Source organism: Mustela nivalis (genome assembly GCF_964662115.1).
Source record: "Mustela nivalis genome assembly, chromosome: 15".
NCBI lineage: Eukaryota > Metazoa > Chordata > Mammalia > Carnivora > Mustelidae > Mustela > Mustela nivalis.
Window position 1 is genome coordinate 74492194 of NC_139034.1, and position 15631 is coordinate 74507824.

The window sequence follows — 15631 nt, forward strand, 5'->3', positions numbered from 1 at the left end:
AAATAAATAAAATCTTAAAAAAATCAAGTTATGATCAAAGTTCTAAGATAGTTTTTATAGGATTTGTCTCCTAATTAACATTTCTTCATGGTCCTGGAACAGTGAGTTTCTAGAGTAGTTTTACTATCTGAGAATCTATCAGGAGAGAACTCAAGCTCTGAAACAAACAGAAAAATAATTTACCAGTAATTCCTGTTTTATTAAGGTGTGTCACAATTGCACCATCAAATTTGTCATACGAGTTCAAAAGCATTAATGTTCGTCCTATTTTTCCTTAGGTTGGATGGCTAACTGTTCTGCCCACCTCTGCTCTTCCAGAATTTCACCAGAAAAGACCCACCAACTTAAATGAAATCAGAGATCCCCTGCTTTCAAGTAGGAAGGAGGTGAAGTAATCGGCCCAATTTAGGCAAATAAAATCCCTACGGTTACTGGAAAGCAGGGCGGGTGTGTAAAGACTCAGCACCAACATGCCTTCAGAAACCAGAACGACCGGCAGGAAACTGTCGGGCCTCCAACTCGGCCTGCTCACAAAGCTCATCTATAAACTGGAAGAGCTCAGCTTTCCCCGGAAGGGTGACACTCAATGACAAACACATTAATGCAGAACAACACCACCATGAGCCATCAGTCACGGGCTGTGTGCAACTGTTTTTAAAGAAATAAGCCACGTGGTCTCCAAATGAAGAGATCAAATACTTAGTACCTAGTTATTAAGTGCTTTTTTAAAAGCCGAAGACTGAGCTAGGTGCTTCGAGGGTTTAAAAGACTGCCTAAGGTTTAGAAGTCGGACATGGTTTCTGCCACCCAGGAGCTTAGAGTCAATTTGCAGAATTAGGACAAGGACATAAAACAATTAGTATCAAAACATACAAACCAACAGCATCCTAACAGCCTGAATCCTTCCCATGCAAGAGCAAGGAAATTCAAAGGAGTGGTCCAAATGGAAACACTATACAAATAATAGAAAATCCTCTAGAAATGAATAGATCAGTATAAAAACTTAGCAAAAGTTCCAGGGTTCTGTTATTTCTACATACTTAGTGCATTAAAATTACATTTGCCAAAAGTAACTGTTACACATTCTCTTTAACTTTAATAAACACTTTCCTATAAACCCTCAAAGCATTTTATTAGTATGATCTCATTTACTTTTCCCATCAATAATAAAAAACTCTCACCGTCTTCATTTAGTGGACGTTCCACAAGAACAGAGAAATAAAATGAATGTTGCAGGTTAACTGGTCATTGAAACTTGGACCCATAAATACAACGTCCAGTTTAGTGCTTTGCTAAAGACAAGTAAGATAATCTATCCAGGGGCTTTGGGTTCCAGGAAGAAAATTACAATGAAAACATGAGACATTTTACTTTTGGTTTTCATCATCATCAGGACACACATTCTAAGTGTATCCAAGTCATCAACGCTCTCCGGGAGGGTGAACAAAGTGAGTCAAACCAATCCGTTCCCATTAATTACTCACAATGTTCTACAGGTACAGACATACAAACCGATGGTAACAAGTTTAATAATTCCATTTTATAAATTACCTCTGTTAAGGCATTCCATAGTTCCTCATCCGTATGCTCATTAAAGGGATCCAGATTCTTCCTCATTGTTCCAGTGAATAAAACAGGTTCCTAAATACCCCAGAAGAGTGGATATTATTATAGGCTCCTGTCATTTTATTTCAATGCGACATTCCAGAATTAAAATATAAAACCAAAATTCACCATAATCATTAATAATACAGTTGCAAATGTCTGTTCAGACAAATCAGTATCTCTATTAATTTTCTATTATACGAAGTGGGACCCAAAATATCTTCCAGACCCCTGAACGCTAACAAAAGAAACTGCTGAAATGTGTCGTTTTAAGAAGAAACTGAAGAGAAAGGACGATCTGGTTTTTAAAAACACCTTCCTGACAGTATCTGCTTACACAAGAAATACACGGATAGGATTATTTCAGGAATGTTACATCAAGAGCACTTGGTAAGTTTATCGTCACTCCTGGTGCGACTCCAGAACATAGTAAGAGTATGTTCTGTTGAAGGTTGTGACTCCAAGCAAAACTGGGCAATATGTTCCCACATGCACTGATGAAGAAGCCAAGATGTTCCCTCCACAGGTGGAGCTATCTTCTGGGATGGGGAATCTCTCCCCACGCAGGAACAGGACACCCTGTTCTCTTGTCCTAAAAGAATGCAGACAAATGGGCCCAGCGGCGCCTCTGTGCATCAAGAGATGCCTCTGCTTTTGGACCAGCTGATCCCCACATTATCTTGTCTGTGCATCGGGATTACACGCCTCACAGAACCTCATCATTACAACTGCAAGGGCAGGATAACCTGAAACCCATTGTGGCGTGTGTCCTAAGGAAATTATTTTAATTTAAATAGCTCTTTCCTATTCATGTGCATGAGGAGGAGCCACAATTAAGTCACTCTTGCAATATATGCCTCCTTCTGGGTTTCAGGAGAGAACCCCGTTCATGCAAGTGTATGTAGGCCACATACGTTTTCTTCTGGAAGACTCTGATAACCCAGGCCAAAAGAATATGGGCAGCAGGGAAGAGCCCAACTGGGTATTTTCAGGGAAGGGGGCAGAACAATGAGATGCACAGATGTGGGAACGGGAGGCGAAGGGACTCTTCCATAGGCATCCAAGAACGGCTCAAGGGAATTCCCACCTGCCTCAAATCTCGCCTGACCGAAACATGCCTGCCTCAAGGCAAAATCCAAATATTAAAAGACATTTAAAAAAAAACACTTTGTTTTTACAAAGTTGACTAAGTGTCCCATATACCCCCAAGAGCAATGAAAAATCACTGGTCATATGATGTTTCAAAATGATTCCTGAACTGAAAGACCCCAAGACGCCAGGTCAAAGTCTTCCTTAAAACTACCAAGTTTAGGACCAAAGACTAAACCACCATCTAAGCAATGGTAAGAGTTCTCCATCAGGGAGATAACAATCATTGTCTTCGGTATTTGAAAGTCTTTGCTCTACTTGAGAAGTTCTTCAGATTCTGTTTTGTCTTACTCTTCGTAATGATCAATCCCAACAAGAGTTCAACAAGCTAGGCGTTTCTCCTCCTCCATCTGATTCCCGGAAGGTTCCCAAAGGGAGGAGGGCTGTTACCCATCCTCCTTCCGCCAAGGCTCTAAACCATGGCCAGGATCTGCTCTGGGGCCCAAACTCTGAGGACTGGGATTTGGGGAGGTAAAGAGGCTGAAAGAGAACAGATTAAGGAATCAGCTTCAACACCAAAGGAGGAGGAGGAGGTCTCTTGGCTTCTACTAACCACAAGCCTGTCTGGATGTACAGGACCCAAATACGTCTGCCTTCGGGGGCTCTCATAAAGCAAACTCGCGTCCAGTAAGAGGTGTATGATAAAGGGTCCGCCTGGTTTCCAAAGTACACTCTGCAGAGGCGTTACCAAAGCTAATCTAAAAAAAAACGGCCTTGTGTTTAAAAGACAGAATTTCCTTCCTTTGTTAAATGCTAGAAGGGCCCGGGATTCCCAGCTTTGAAAGTCATGGTTTTGATGGTTTTAGAGAACGGGCATGGGAGCACACCTTTAAAATGCGATCACCTCGCTCACCACCAGGAAGGGTCTCTCTCATCACCTCCCTCACCTTTTTCTCTTTAGGAAAAGGTCTGGAAAGGGAGGACTCTCTCCAAAGACTGGGGGGCTAGTGGGATTCTTTGCAGAAAGCTGCAGCTGCTTTATGCTGAGCTTGAAACAGACCCCTCGGGTACCTGCAGGCCGTACGGAGGTCGTGCTCACATCAGCGAGTCACCGCGACCAGAAAAAGAAAAAAGTTCAATTTAACCCTTTCCTACTGCCACTTAAAACTCTACTGTCAGTCTGAAGGGATATGGTAGACGATTACTCATGTTTACTTAGCAGTCATCAGAAGAAAAGAGTTTAGTGGATTCGAATTATTTTTCTTTGTCATGACATGCCAAATATGTATTTCAAAATGAGTACAATTTCAGTCAAAACTTGAATAAAGGGAATGATTTATTAGAACATTAACTGATTGAAGCCGTATTTTTTTTTAAACCAGCAGGCAATTTGTTAACAATGTCTGTTTTAATATGCCAATGTGTTTTATGCACGGTGTTCATTTTGGTTTCTATTCATTCTACTTTCATCCACTTGCCAAATAAGAAACCACTATATTATCTTCAAAAGGTAATAAAAGTGCTCACGGGAGACACATACTGCAGAAGCAGATAAGGGTCAAATTAATTATCATTTCTGATAGATACTATTATTTAAAGTACCCACCTCCAAGCAATGAAGTTAATAAACGAATCTTATAAATAAATGTTGTAAAAATGTTTACAGGCAGAACATTTCAGTGTCGAGATTTACGGCCGGACACACACCCTTCATGTAAACACAGAATACAGACTAAATATATTAGCCCAAGTATATTTTTTTTCCGAAGGTACACAATTAAACCTCATTTAATAAGAGGTGGCTGGCATGGCTGAGTTAGGTAAACAAATAGTCTTGTTCTGTGTCATCTTTTAAATAGAACCTGAGCTTCCAATCTGTTTTTCATCAGCTTAAAGTTGACTTTTTTTTTTTAATCCTCTGTGCCATATTCAGTAATGTTCTCCTTTGTTACCAACATAACACAAGTTCCTATTGGCCATGTGACCCAAAAACGGCCCTTCTGAGTCAACGCATTTAGTGGAGTAAATTGATAATCCCTCGACACAACTGTAAGACAGAACCACAGTCCGACCGGGCCTTTTGTATACGCTACTGGAAGACAGACCGGCCGTTATCCTAAAAAGAAACCCTACCCACTAACCTTCCAAAGCTTAAAATGACCCTGGTCAAAGACAAAAAAAAAAAAACCCCAAAAAACAAAAAACCAACCAAACAAAAGGTAACAAGTGGTTACAAACCAGGCAGATAATGCACAACACTTTACTGCACCCTCGTCATGTCAGGCCCCAACTAGGAAGCGGCCCGCGACTAAAATCTTCCGGACTGGCTGCTGGTCCCCCACGTCCTACCAGCGACATTTTCATCTCTAACTGGAGGACCTTTACGAAGGGCAGCGCATATCCCTGTTCCGAGAATGAGAGTCACCTGAAGGAGCTTTAAATCTTGCTTTCCTTTTTTTATTTTTCTTTTAATCCTGTAGCCTCTAAATGAACCGATCATCATCCATATTCAGAAGAAAAGAACATTGTTTGCCAACAAAGGAAAAAGAATTTAAGTCCTGTAAAGTCCTCTCTGGACACAAAAAGGTCAGGAGCTCCGGGAAGCAGTTCCCCGGGCTTTAATGAAGACTTCAGTGTCAGAAACAAAAGGCTGACTGCATTAGGCTACAATCCAGTTGTATTTCTTTACTAGTAACAGCATACCTACCTCTTCTCTTGCAGAGTTTTGTTCCCAACAAGGGAAAAAAAAAAGAGAGGGAGAGAGAGAGAGGAAAGAAAACCAGGTAAGAATAAAGAAGTCTTAAAGAGACAGCTCTGGTGAACCTTTTCCACCTACGGAAGATAACCCAAGGAATGGAAATACCGAAGAAGCAGAGTGGATGGTTTAAAAAATACCTCGCTTTTGCTTTGATTCTCAAAAAGTCTATTAAATGTAAAAAATGAATCTGTTTAATCATGATAAAGAGGATAGCTGTTGATCTGTGCCAGCCCTTGGGGTGCAATCATAAATAATGAATTTGCATGGCATCACTATTCAACTGAAAACATTTTCTTGGTGCCAAAAGGAAAGGAAGGGGCCTTAGATGTAGAGGATCCATCCAAAAGTTTTGAAATCCATTTTTCCAGATCCTTGCAGATAAGCAAGCTCGTCCCTAAATACAATCTCATCTTGCTCATCTCTGTGGGGAACGTGTTTAACTATTTCAGGTCGTGAGCACAAAGGGAAGCGTCTGTTTCGGCGACCTGTTCTGTTTGGAAGTTCAGAAAGTGTTTCATCTTTATTTTTTTTATTTTTTATGTTTTTTGCTCACCCTTGCAATTATACGAGTGGCGGAGTACATTCATCAGAATAGAGGTTTCGTTTCTGAACGTTCCCTACAGGATTGGCCCCTGACCCTCCCGTGTCGCCACTCCCCTGCTGCTTGTTCTGACGTCGGTCCTGCCTGCGATCGTCGGTCCTGCCTGCGATCACCTCTCTCCCAGGTCTGATCTCTCACCGCGCAGTCAAGGGCGACCAGGATGAGCCTGGCAGAGTGGAACCGCCTTGGAAGCTCACGGCTGCAGCCAGGTTCACAGCAAGCCTGGAGCTAGGGAATGACGCAGCGAAAGTGGGAACACAAACAAACAAACAAAAAATCCTGAAAACAAAAACAAAAACCCTCCATTCTTCTTTGCAGAGACTGCTCCAAACTTCGCTGGTTCCCTAAATCAGGGTGTTGAGACACAAGGACGCTGCTTCCTATTGATTTGGAGGGGACAGAAGGGTGCAAGCTGTCTGCTATGCTGTAGACAAATAACTTTAAGGGCCGAGACCACCAGACCTTCCCACCTCCGCAGTCAGACACCGTACGGAGGACAGGCTCTCAGGTCTAACAAGGTACGATTTCGAGACCTACTCCTGAGGCTCACCCATGACCTATAAATGAATTAACCCCTTTTCCTAAATCGATTTTCTTTCAGTGCTGAGTGTGCTTCAAATCTTCAGCCAAAGTCACAAGTGTTTCAGCCTTTCAAAACCACAACCATCCAAATGGGAAAAACTGCACCGGAAGTATCTTTTGACTTTGCTCTCTATTGACTCTCCTTCATCGTGGTTTCTGGGAATCCTTTTGGAGTGGGGTAGAAAACAATGGGAGAGATATCGGAGGTCATCCAGTTCAAAAAAGAAAAACAAAAAACTATATGTATTTACGTCAGACAGCCCTGAGCTCTGATTCTACTGTTCTGTATCTATTGGACTCAGGGTATGTCATTAACCAGGCCCACCAGCTTTCTTTTCCTTCCTGGAAAGCAGGGAGAAGCCAGCGGGACTGCTGTGAGAACTGGGGCCACCCGGGAGGCTCCAGGCCTGGGACTCATACGTCGCAGGAGCCCGGCCAGACAGGGGACCGTGAGGGAACGTGCTTTCTCAAACTGCCGGTGCGGCCCATGGGTCATGAAAGCCGTTTTGTGCTTCATGACCATCATTCTGTCTTTTATACGGAAGAGCACAGAATGGACATAACAGAAACTAGAGTGCGGAGCACTAGGAGTGACAGTGTGGGGGGGAATACGTGTTTCGGCACGTGTGTGTGCACACGTGTGCGCACAGGACCGTGAGACAGCAGTGCTGCTGTGGACGTAGGTCCCCGGGGCTCTGGCCCCCAGCACAGTGGGCAGCTGCCCGGGATGCAGAGGGGGGACTCCCCCTAAAGTAAACATGAACCCTGGCTCAGCCGCTTGCTGTTACGTGGGTTCAACTCCCGGTGCCTCCATTTGTAAATGGGTCCAACAATAGGGGGAACCACAGAACCGTGAGGAGGAAGTTGGGGGGACAGGAAGGAGAGAAGCTAAAACACGTGAAGGATTCCGCAAATGTCACGCACTAGGAATACGTGTGACATTTGTCCGGGATGACAACCAGCACCGGAGCGACAGAAATGAGAGCGACAGCCTCCAGGGGAGGTAGGAAATAGCCAGGCATGTGGGGAGAGTGGAGAAAACAGGGTCTTCATGGGGGGGGCTGCACAGTATTCTTGGGGCACAGAGCAGTGGTCAGGAAAGAAGGCAGGTGGGTGAGGAGCCAGAAGACTAAAGAAAACAAGTGATACTTCTCTTGTTCCTAGTGAGAAAAATGTTGGGACAGGTTTTCTGTTCCGTGTTACCCTAAAATTCACATTGGGCTCACTTGTTTTGTTCCACCGTTTAAATTTCTAGAAATAAGTTGGTTTATGTGATAAGCAAGAGATGTAAAGGAAATCACCAAGGACCACAAAAACATAAATAGAAATTGAAAAGCATCTGTTCCTGCTTTTACTTAAGTAACAGTAATACTGGAAAGGCTAGTGCCCTGACCCTTAATTGATACTAGTCACTACTTACGAAGCATTCCTGAGAGCAGAGCATGGGGCCACACAGATTTTCTCATCCCATTACATCATCAGGACACATCAGTGAGGCAGTAATTACTAGACCTGATTTAAGGACAAGGACAGTGGAGCCTGGCGGCCAAGTGACGTCATCAAGGTCACTCGGAATAAAAACGTGGGTCGTTTTGACCCTTGAAGATTCTATCCCAGGCTCCCTCCTGCAAGATTTCCTGGGACCCTTTACACATTTTGCACAGTCTCTCTAGACTCGCTTTCATCAACCAACATCGCGCCTTAGAGACAGCAAGTGAGAAGAGAAAGATTCTGTGTTTACAATGGTTGGCGATCACTATCTACATGGATACAAAGCTTAGTACTGTTTTGTAAGCACGGTCTCTGGATGTGTGCGCACCTCAAGCAAGCTCAGAAGTAGGGTGGGAAGTCATGGAAGAAAACCAAAACCTGGTGATGTCAAGGTGTATTTAGTCTTTGCTCAGATGTGCTTCCAAAACATTAGTGGCAGAGCCAAGAATCATCTAACGTTATTTCTTTATTTATACAGTCCTTTTATGTACACAAGCATACAACCATTTCTTATTAAGAAGCATTAAAAATAATGTGGGACATGTTCCTCGATCCTTTCATCCAAGGACATGAAAGTAGTTCACGGACACACCCTTCGCTTCTGCTAACTAATCTCATTTGGCCCATTTCAGAGATGGGTACAACCAAAATATAAAACTTGGGAATTTCAACTCATATATTTTCTACTGCAATCACGAAGTCATGAATTTACTAGCCAGAGGGAATTGTTAAATACAGGGACTGAATGTGCTGAAAATGTCTTTCCATTTTTCCTGAAAAGGGAGAGGTTTAAAAAAATTTTTTTTAGGAATGCCTAGGTGGCTCAGTCGGTTGGGCACCTGCCTTCGGCTCAGGTCATGGTCCCAGGGTCCTGGGATCGAGTCCCACATCAGGCTCCTTGCTCAGTGGGAAGCCTGCTTCTCCCTCTGCCTGCCTCTCTCTCCTTCTTTCTGGCAAAATAAATAAAAATCTTTTAAAAATTAAAAATAAAAATTTTTTTAGAATGGACAAAATAAGTGAAGGGGATTAAAAGGTGAACTGGCTGTCCTGTGCTGAACATTTCATTATGTATATAAATACGGAATCACTGGGAGGTACACCCGTATCTCATACAATTACTGTATGTCAATCTTCAATTAAAAAAGAAGAAAAAGAAAAGCACAGAAGCATCAGGATGGGAGAGCTAGGAAAGATTTTTTTAAATTGTGGTAAAATACATATAATACTAAATTTATCACCTTAATCATTTTTAAGTGACCAGTTCAGGAATATTTAAATATATTCGCATTGTTGCATAGCTATCCCTACCAGCCATCTCCAGGCCTCTTTTTATTATTCCAAACTGAAACTCTGTACCCATTGAACACTAACTCTCCATCCCTCCCTCCAGCCCCTGGCAGACACCACTCTACTTCCTGTCTCCACCAAACGGACTCCTTAGGTAGCTCATATAAGCAGAATCATATGGAATTTGTCCTTTCGTGATGGGTTTATTTCATGAAACATAATGTCTGCGAGGTTCATCTCTGCTGTAGCTCATGTCACAATTTCCCTCCCTTGGAAGGCTGAACAGTAACAGTTCACTGTGTGAACACACCACACTTTGTTCATCCATTCACCTACCTAAGGACATGCAGACTGCTTCCACACTTTGGATCTTGAGAAGACTACTACTATGAACATGGGTGTACAAGTATCTCTTAGAATTTCTGCTTTGGATTATTTTGGGTGTATATCCAGAAGTGGAACTGCTAACGGGATACGATAATTCCATATCATCGTTCATATGTGACTTTATTATTTTTCATTTTCTGAGAAAACTCCATTTTGGTTTCCTCAGGTGCTGCATTTTACACTCCCACAAGCAATAAAAAAGGGTTCAAATTTTTCCACAACCTTGCCAACACTTGGTGTTTTCTGTTGTGTTGTTTTCTTTTCTTTTAAGATTTATTTATTTATTTATTTATTTGACACGGAGAGAGAGAAAGAGATACAGGGAGACAGGAAACACAAGCAGGGGGAGTGAGAAAGGGAGAACCAGGCTCCCCACTAAGCGGGGAGCCCAATGTGGGGCTCGACCCCAGGACCCCAGAACGGTAACCCAAGCCAAAGGCAGATGCCCAATGACTAAGTCACCCAGGTGCCTCTGTTCTGTCTTCTAAAGTATTCTCTATACCCAACATGGGATTCAAACTCACAACTCTGAGATTAAGAGTCACATGCTCTACTGCCTGAACCAGCCAGATGCCCTAGTCTTGTCCATTTTATTGAGAGTAGTAACGGGGGGTGAGGAGGCATCTCATTGTGGTTCTGAAAGGAGTATCTTGATTTTGATTGTGAAGTTACTTAGAATAATAATTCCAATTATTTCAGAGACCCGTGGTAGGCAGCAACAGCTTTACTCAATCTTAGGATGAAAGTCCACATTCTCCTCCGTTCTGGGTGCTGTATTCTATATGCTTTCTAATAAACAGGCACGCACAAGCTCTTTATATCCACATGCCAAGAAGCACATCTGCATGGCTTTGTCTCATTCCCTGTGTTTCTCAAGTGTGTGTGTGTGTGTGTGTGTATGAGAGAGAGAGAGTATTTCTCAGCTTCTTTTGATAGGCTGATGATTGTAGAGTATAACAAAGCCCTAAATTAAAACAAAACAAAAATAAGCTAAGTCTGGAGTTGAGTATGTGTTAACTGCCAAGGCAGAGGGCAGAACAAAGACCAGACCCCAGGGCTGCAGGCCTCAGGCCACTGGGCATGGGGCCTATGCTGCCCTTAGCTATATACTTGGAGGACAGCATTTGCTCAATACATAATTTCTGCATTTTTATTGAAACTGAATGGGCCAACCACAAGGAGTGACAGGAGCTTGGACTGTGTGTAATTCAATCTCTGGAAGGTTTCCTGAAAGTCACAATTCTATTAAGAAGCAGAATAAGAGGGCGCCTGCGTGGCTCAGTCCGTTAAGCAACTGCCTCTGGTTCAGGTCATGATCCCAGAGTCGTGGGATCGAGTCTCGCATCAGGCTCCCTGCTCAGCAGGGAGTCTGCTTCTCTCTCTGACCTTGCCCCTCTCATGCTCTCTCTCATTCTCTCTCTCTCTCTCAAATAAGTAAGTAAATAAATAAGTTTAAAAAAAAAAAAAAGAAGCAGAATAAGAAAACAGAATCAGGTCAGAAGCACTCCACACACACGAAGCCAGGCTTCACAATGGCTCTGGGCGATGGTGCTAGGAGCTGCCTCATGAGGGAAAGAAACCTGAGGTGCAGAGAGACGGCCCTCCTTATCCTGTGTTCTTCTCAATATTCTCTACTGCCTCCTGGTCACAGTTCATTTACTAGTGGCCAATTCGAAGTCTCCCCAAAGCATCTCCACACACAGTAGTGCCCCAAGCCAGCGGTTTCACGTCTCGCCCTCCATGGAAACAATTACCTTTGAAAAGTCAGCTTTATCTCCTACAGCAAAATTGTATCACTAAAACACTTAAAACTCATGTTTCCCTATAGTGGCCTCTCAGGGGCTAAACAAATCATTTGTGGTTTCCTTTTCAAAATTTGGTGTTTATCAGTGGATAAAACTGTGGTACCTGGGGAAGTCTTGAGTCCAGAAATTTCTCTGGTAAGTTATTAAACCTCACACACACACACACACACACACACACTCACACACACACTCATACACACACAACCCAGTATCAGATAAAAATACTTGCTGTTAAAAATATACCCTATTGGGGCAAAAGGATTAACGCTTCATTTTTTCTTTAAAAAAGGCAGTAAAATTAGAAGCAATTAAACTTAAGTTCCCTTACAAAAAGAACACGAGAAATGCCCTGACTTGTATACCTGAGGTATGATGGACATTTTCTTCCTTAAATCGTGAAGTCCAATTTCAGTTGTCAAGATCTTATCAATCCAAATTTTACCTTCCGGTTCTGACAATCTAAAAAGGGCCGAGATGAGGGAACTTTTTCCAGCTCCTGTTCTTCCCACAATGCCGACCTGTAAAGAGATCCAGGAAGGATTAAGCGTAACAATATGCCACATACCTAGGAGACACTAGAGTTGTTGAAGATGGATTAAGGAAGTTCTATATTGAATTTGGTAAGAAAGAGTGTCTCAACTTTGGCACTGTTGACATTCTGGGCTAGATAATTCGTCATCGTAGAGAGCCATCCTGTACCTTGCAAAATGTTTAACTCCATTCCTGCTCTTGGCCTACCAGATACCAGAAGCACCCCCCAAATTGTGGAAACCAAAAATGTCCCTTGTGTCTGGGGGCCGGGGGCGGGAAGAGGCAGGCACTGTCCTTGGGTGAGATCCATTTCGTCTAAAGAAAAGTTAAAAATAATACCATCAGGGGCACCTGGGTGGCTCAGTGGGTTAGGGCCTCTGCCTTCAGCCTCCGGTCATGGTCCTGGGGTCCTAAGATCGAGACCCACATCAGGCTCTCTGCTCAGCAAGGAGCCTGCCTCCCCCTCTCTCTCTGCCTGCCTCCCTACCTACTTGTGATCTCTGTCAAGTAAATAAATAAAATCTTTTAAAAATACCATCAGCCTACCAACAGTGAAAAACCAACAATTTCCTCAGCAGCTAGTAAGTCGGTTTTAAAATCAGCATTATTCCCAGTGTCTGTGTATTTTGAACCCTGAGAATTTCTTGGAGAATTTTATACAGATATCAATAAGTGAAAAGCGCTATACATAAACAAGTAATCATTTTCTCAGAATTCTACTACCTAATAGGAATTATTCTTCGGGAGAACAACCAACACATTTCTCGCTATTACATTCTGTCTTAGAAGGAAACACCTTAAAATTTAAAAATCTAAGTCTCAGGGTTCTAAAAAACAGTAGCCGGTAGCTGAAATATCCCTAATGAGTTCATCGTCATCATCAACAACAACACAAATAACATTTGCTTTTTATAGGGGGCCTTTCATCTGAGCAGTTCAAAAGGCATTTTGCAAAGTAATTAATACTCACAATTACCCCCTTGGGAAAGATACGTGTCCAGTATCAGTCTGGTTATTAGAACCGTGTCCAGTATCAGTCTGGTTATTAGAACCGAAGCAGAGAGAAATTAAATGCGGTGACAAGATCAAAGCGCCAATATAAAGCAGGTAAAATGCCGGACAGGAACGAAACTGTATTATATAAAATTGGTTTTTAGTTGTGAGCATTTAAACCTGTATGCAGAAACTGACCTTTTTTTTTTTTTTTTTAAACAGCAATGAGCTTGCCCAACACCTAGCTACAAATTTCCTGGTGGGAGCTTCCCAAGAGATGGTGTCATCCCAACTAGCTATCTGGAATCAATGACGGCTTTAAGAGTGCTTTGGAGCATTTGTAAATTCAGTACATTTTGAAAACTCACAGCTTTCAACAGAGAAGAACTTTCCGAGCACTGATTCTATGCTGGGAACTTTGCATATCATCTCAGTGGAATACTTTCAAAGCTTTAAAGTTTCACGTGTGTAACTACTGATGACCTTTCAAAAAAGACCCTACCTTTACAGGGATAAATGTAAGGGAAGTGGCTTTGGCTAATTTTATCATCTGTTTATCATCATTTCACAGATGGGTCATTTTCTGCCCATGAGTAGGTCCAAAGGCACACACGTCACACACATACACACACACATGTATATATCTCCTGGGTTTCTCAATGTACATTGAGGTAAAGTTCTTCTCAAATGTGTATCAAGCCATATCACAACACAGGCACGAATTGTGTCTCTGAGAATGTGTGGATGTTCCCAGGCTTTCCTCACTCCAACTAAAACCAACCCATCTGTGCAAACCAGAACGTTTGCAGACTTTTCGTAAAGATGGGTCTGCTGCGATACGGCAGGGGGCACGGAGGGCTGCCCTCAACCACAGGACTGTGATCTCCAAGCTCAACTGAGAATAAACACCAAAAGGCAATTCAAAGAAAACCGGGTTCTAGCTAGCCCTCTCTCCTGTTCAGTCATCCAAACGGTAGCCCGTGTCATTTGCACTGCACCAGTGGGCTTTACCAACTGCCCATGGAGAATATCGCCACTATCAGTGAGTTTACACGCACAAAACCAAACAGATACTTCAAGATACTCTCATTTACGCTGATTTACAATTAACCCTATACATTTTCCCAAAGAGGCTGAGGGTTTCTGGAAAAAAAAGAGAGAGAGAGAGATGTCTTTTTTTTTTCCCCCTCAATTTAAAAATTTGTATTGGTGTGTCGTACGTTGAGACATTTCTATCTGGATCTCTATAGATCACACTCAACATGATTAAGAGCCAATTTCCCTTTCAACAAAACAGTTGCTTTTTCTAACTCTCCCATCTTGATCCCATAATTTCTTTTCTAGGCTCGTGGGCTCAACATGTTCACCCTACTTCCAGCTTCCTCCGCGCCCAGGATGGCACCAACCCCTAAAGATTCTACCTCTGCAAGCTTTCCTGACTCAGTCTATCACCAGAGCACAAGGCTGCACGGCATCTGAAAACACAAAACCAACGCTTCTTAATTATAATCAGTGCAAATGAAGGTAAAAAGTCAATGGCTATTAGTCATAACCCCAGCACTTTGATTTAAAACCATTCTACAGATGACAGATTTTCTTTCTGGACCTATGTGTGTGTGTGCTTAAAGATACAAGCTCACAGACTTAAACAAAACGAGATTAATATGAACCAACTGTAGTAAACTGTTTGCACTTAATATTTCAACAGAATATTTTAATAGCCACATAATATTAGATTTTATGTGATCATTTATTTAACAGACCCCCTATTTGTGGCTATTTCAGCTGTGTCCAATATCTTGCTATTATAAATAACTGTGTTAAATATCCTTGAAGCTAAATCTTCACAAACAACTCTAATTACTTCCTTAAGATAAATTCTTAGGGGCGCCTGGGTGGCTCAGTGGGTTAAATCCTCTGCCTTCAGCTCAGGTCATGATCTCAGGGTCCTGGGATCAAGCCCCACATTGGGCTCTCTGCCCAGGTGGGGGCCTGCTTCCTTTCCTCTCTCTCTGCCTGCCTCTCTGCTTACCTGTGATCTCTGTCTGTCAAATAAATAAATAAAATCTTTAAAAAAAAAAAAAAGATAAATTCTTAGAGGTGGAATTGCTGAAAAACAGGTATAAACATTTTCAAAAAGTAATGCCAAGCTACCCTCTAGAAATAGGATAGCAGTTTTGACTCCCACCTGCTTCTCTGCATGTTCACAAGCTTGGGGGTTATAACAGCGCTTTATTTTTATTTATTTTTAGAGATAGTGTGAGTGAGTGCGGACGTGAGCAGTGGGGGAGGGGCAGAGAGAGAGAGAGAATCCTAAGCAGGCTCTATGCCCAGCACGGAGCCTCGATCTCAGGACCCTGAGGATCCTGACCCCTCTGAGCCAGAATCAAAAGCGGGACGTTTGGGTGCCACCCAGGCACCCCTATAACTTTGTTTTAATTAACATCAGTTTGATTCCAACATGTGGACTCACTTTCCCCATTATATCTTGGTAGGAGTACA

At 42.6% G+C, this 15631-nt stretch overlaps 1 protein-coding gene across 4 annotated transcripts in view; it reads right to left on the minus strand.

Moving 5' to 3' along the window:
- ABCC4 (ATP binding cassette subfamily C member 4 (PEL blood group)) overlaps nt 1–15631 on the minus strand; it is a 246336-nt gene that overhangs the window by 29128 nt on the left and 201577 nt on the right. For all 4 annotated transcript variants that reach the window (XM_082700685.1, XM_082700688.1, XM_082700687.1 and 1 more), the window contains exons 26-27: nt 11968–12123; nt 1552–1641 (exon numbers count right to left, since the gene is read on the minus strand). In XM_082700685.1, coding sequence (XP_082556811.1) covers nt 1552–1641; nt 11968–12123 — 246 coding nt within the window. The remainder of the gene's footprint in view (nt 1–1551; nt 1642–11967; nt 12124–15631) is intronic.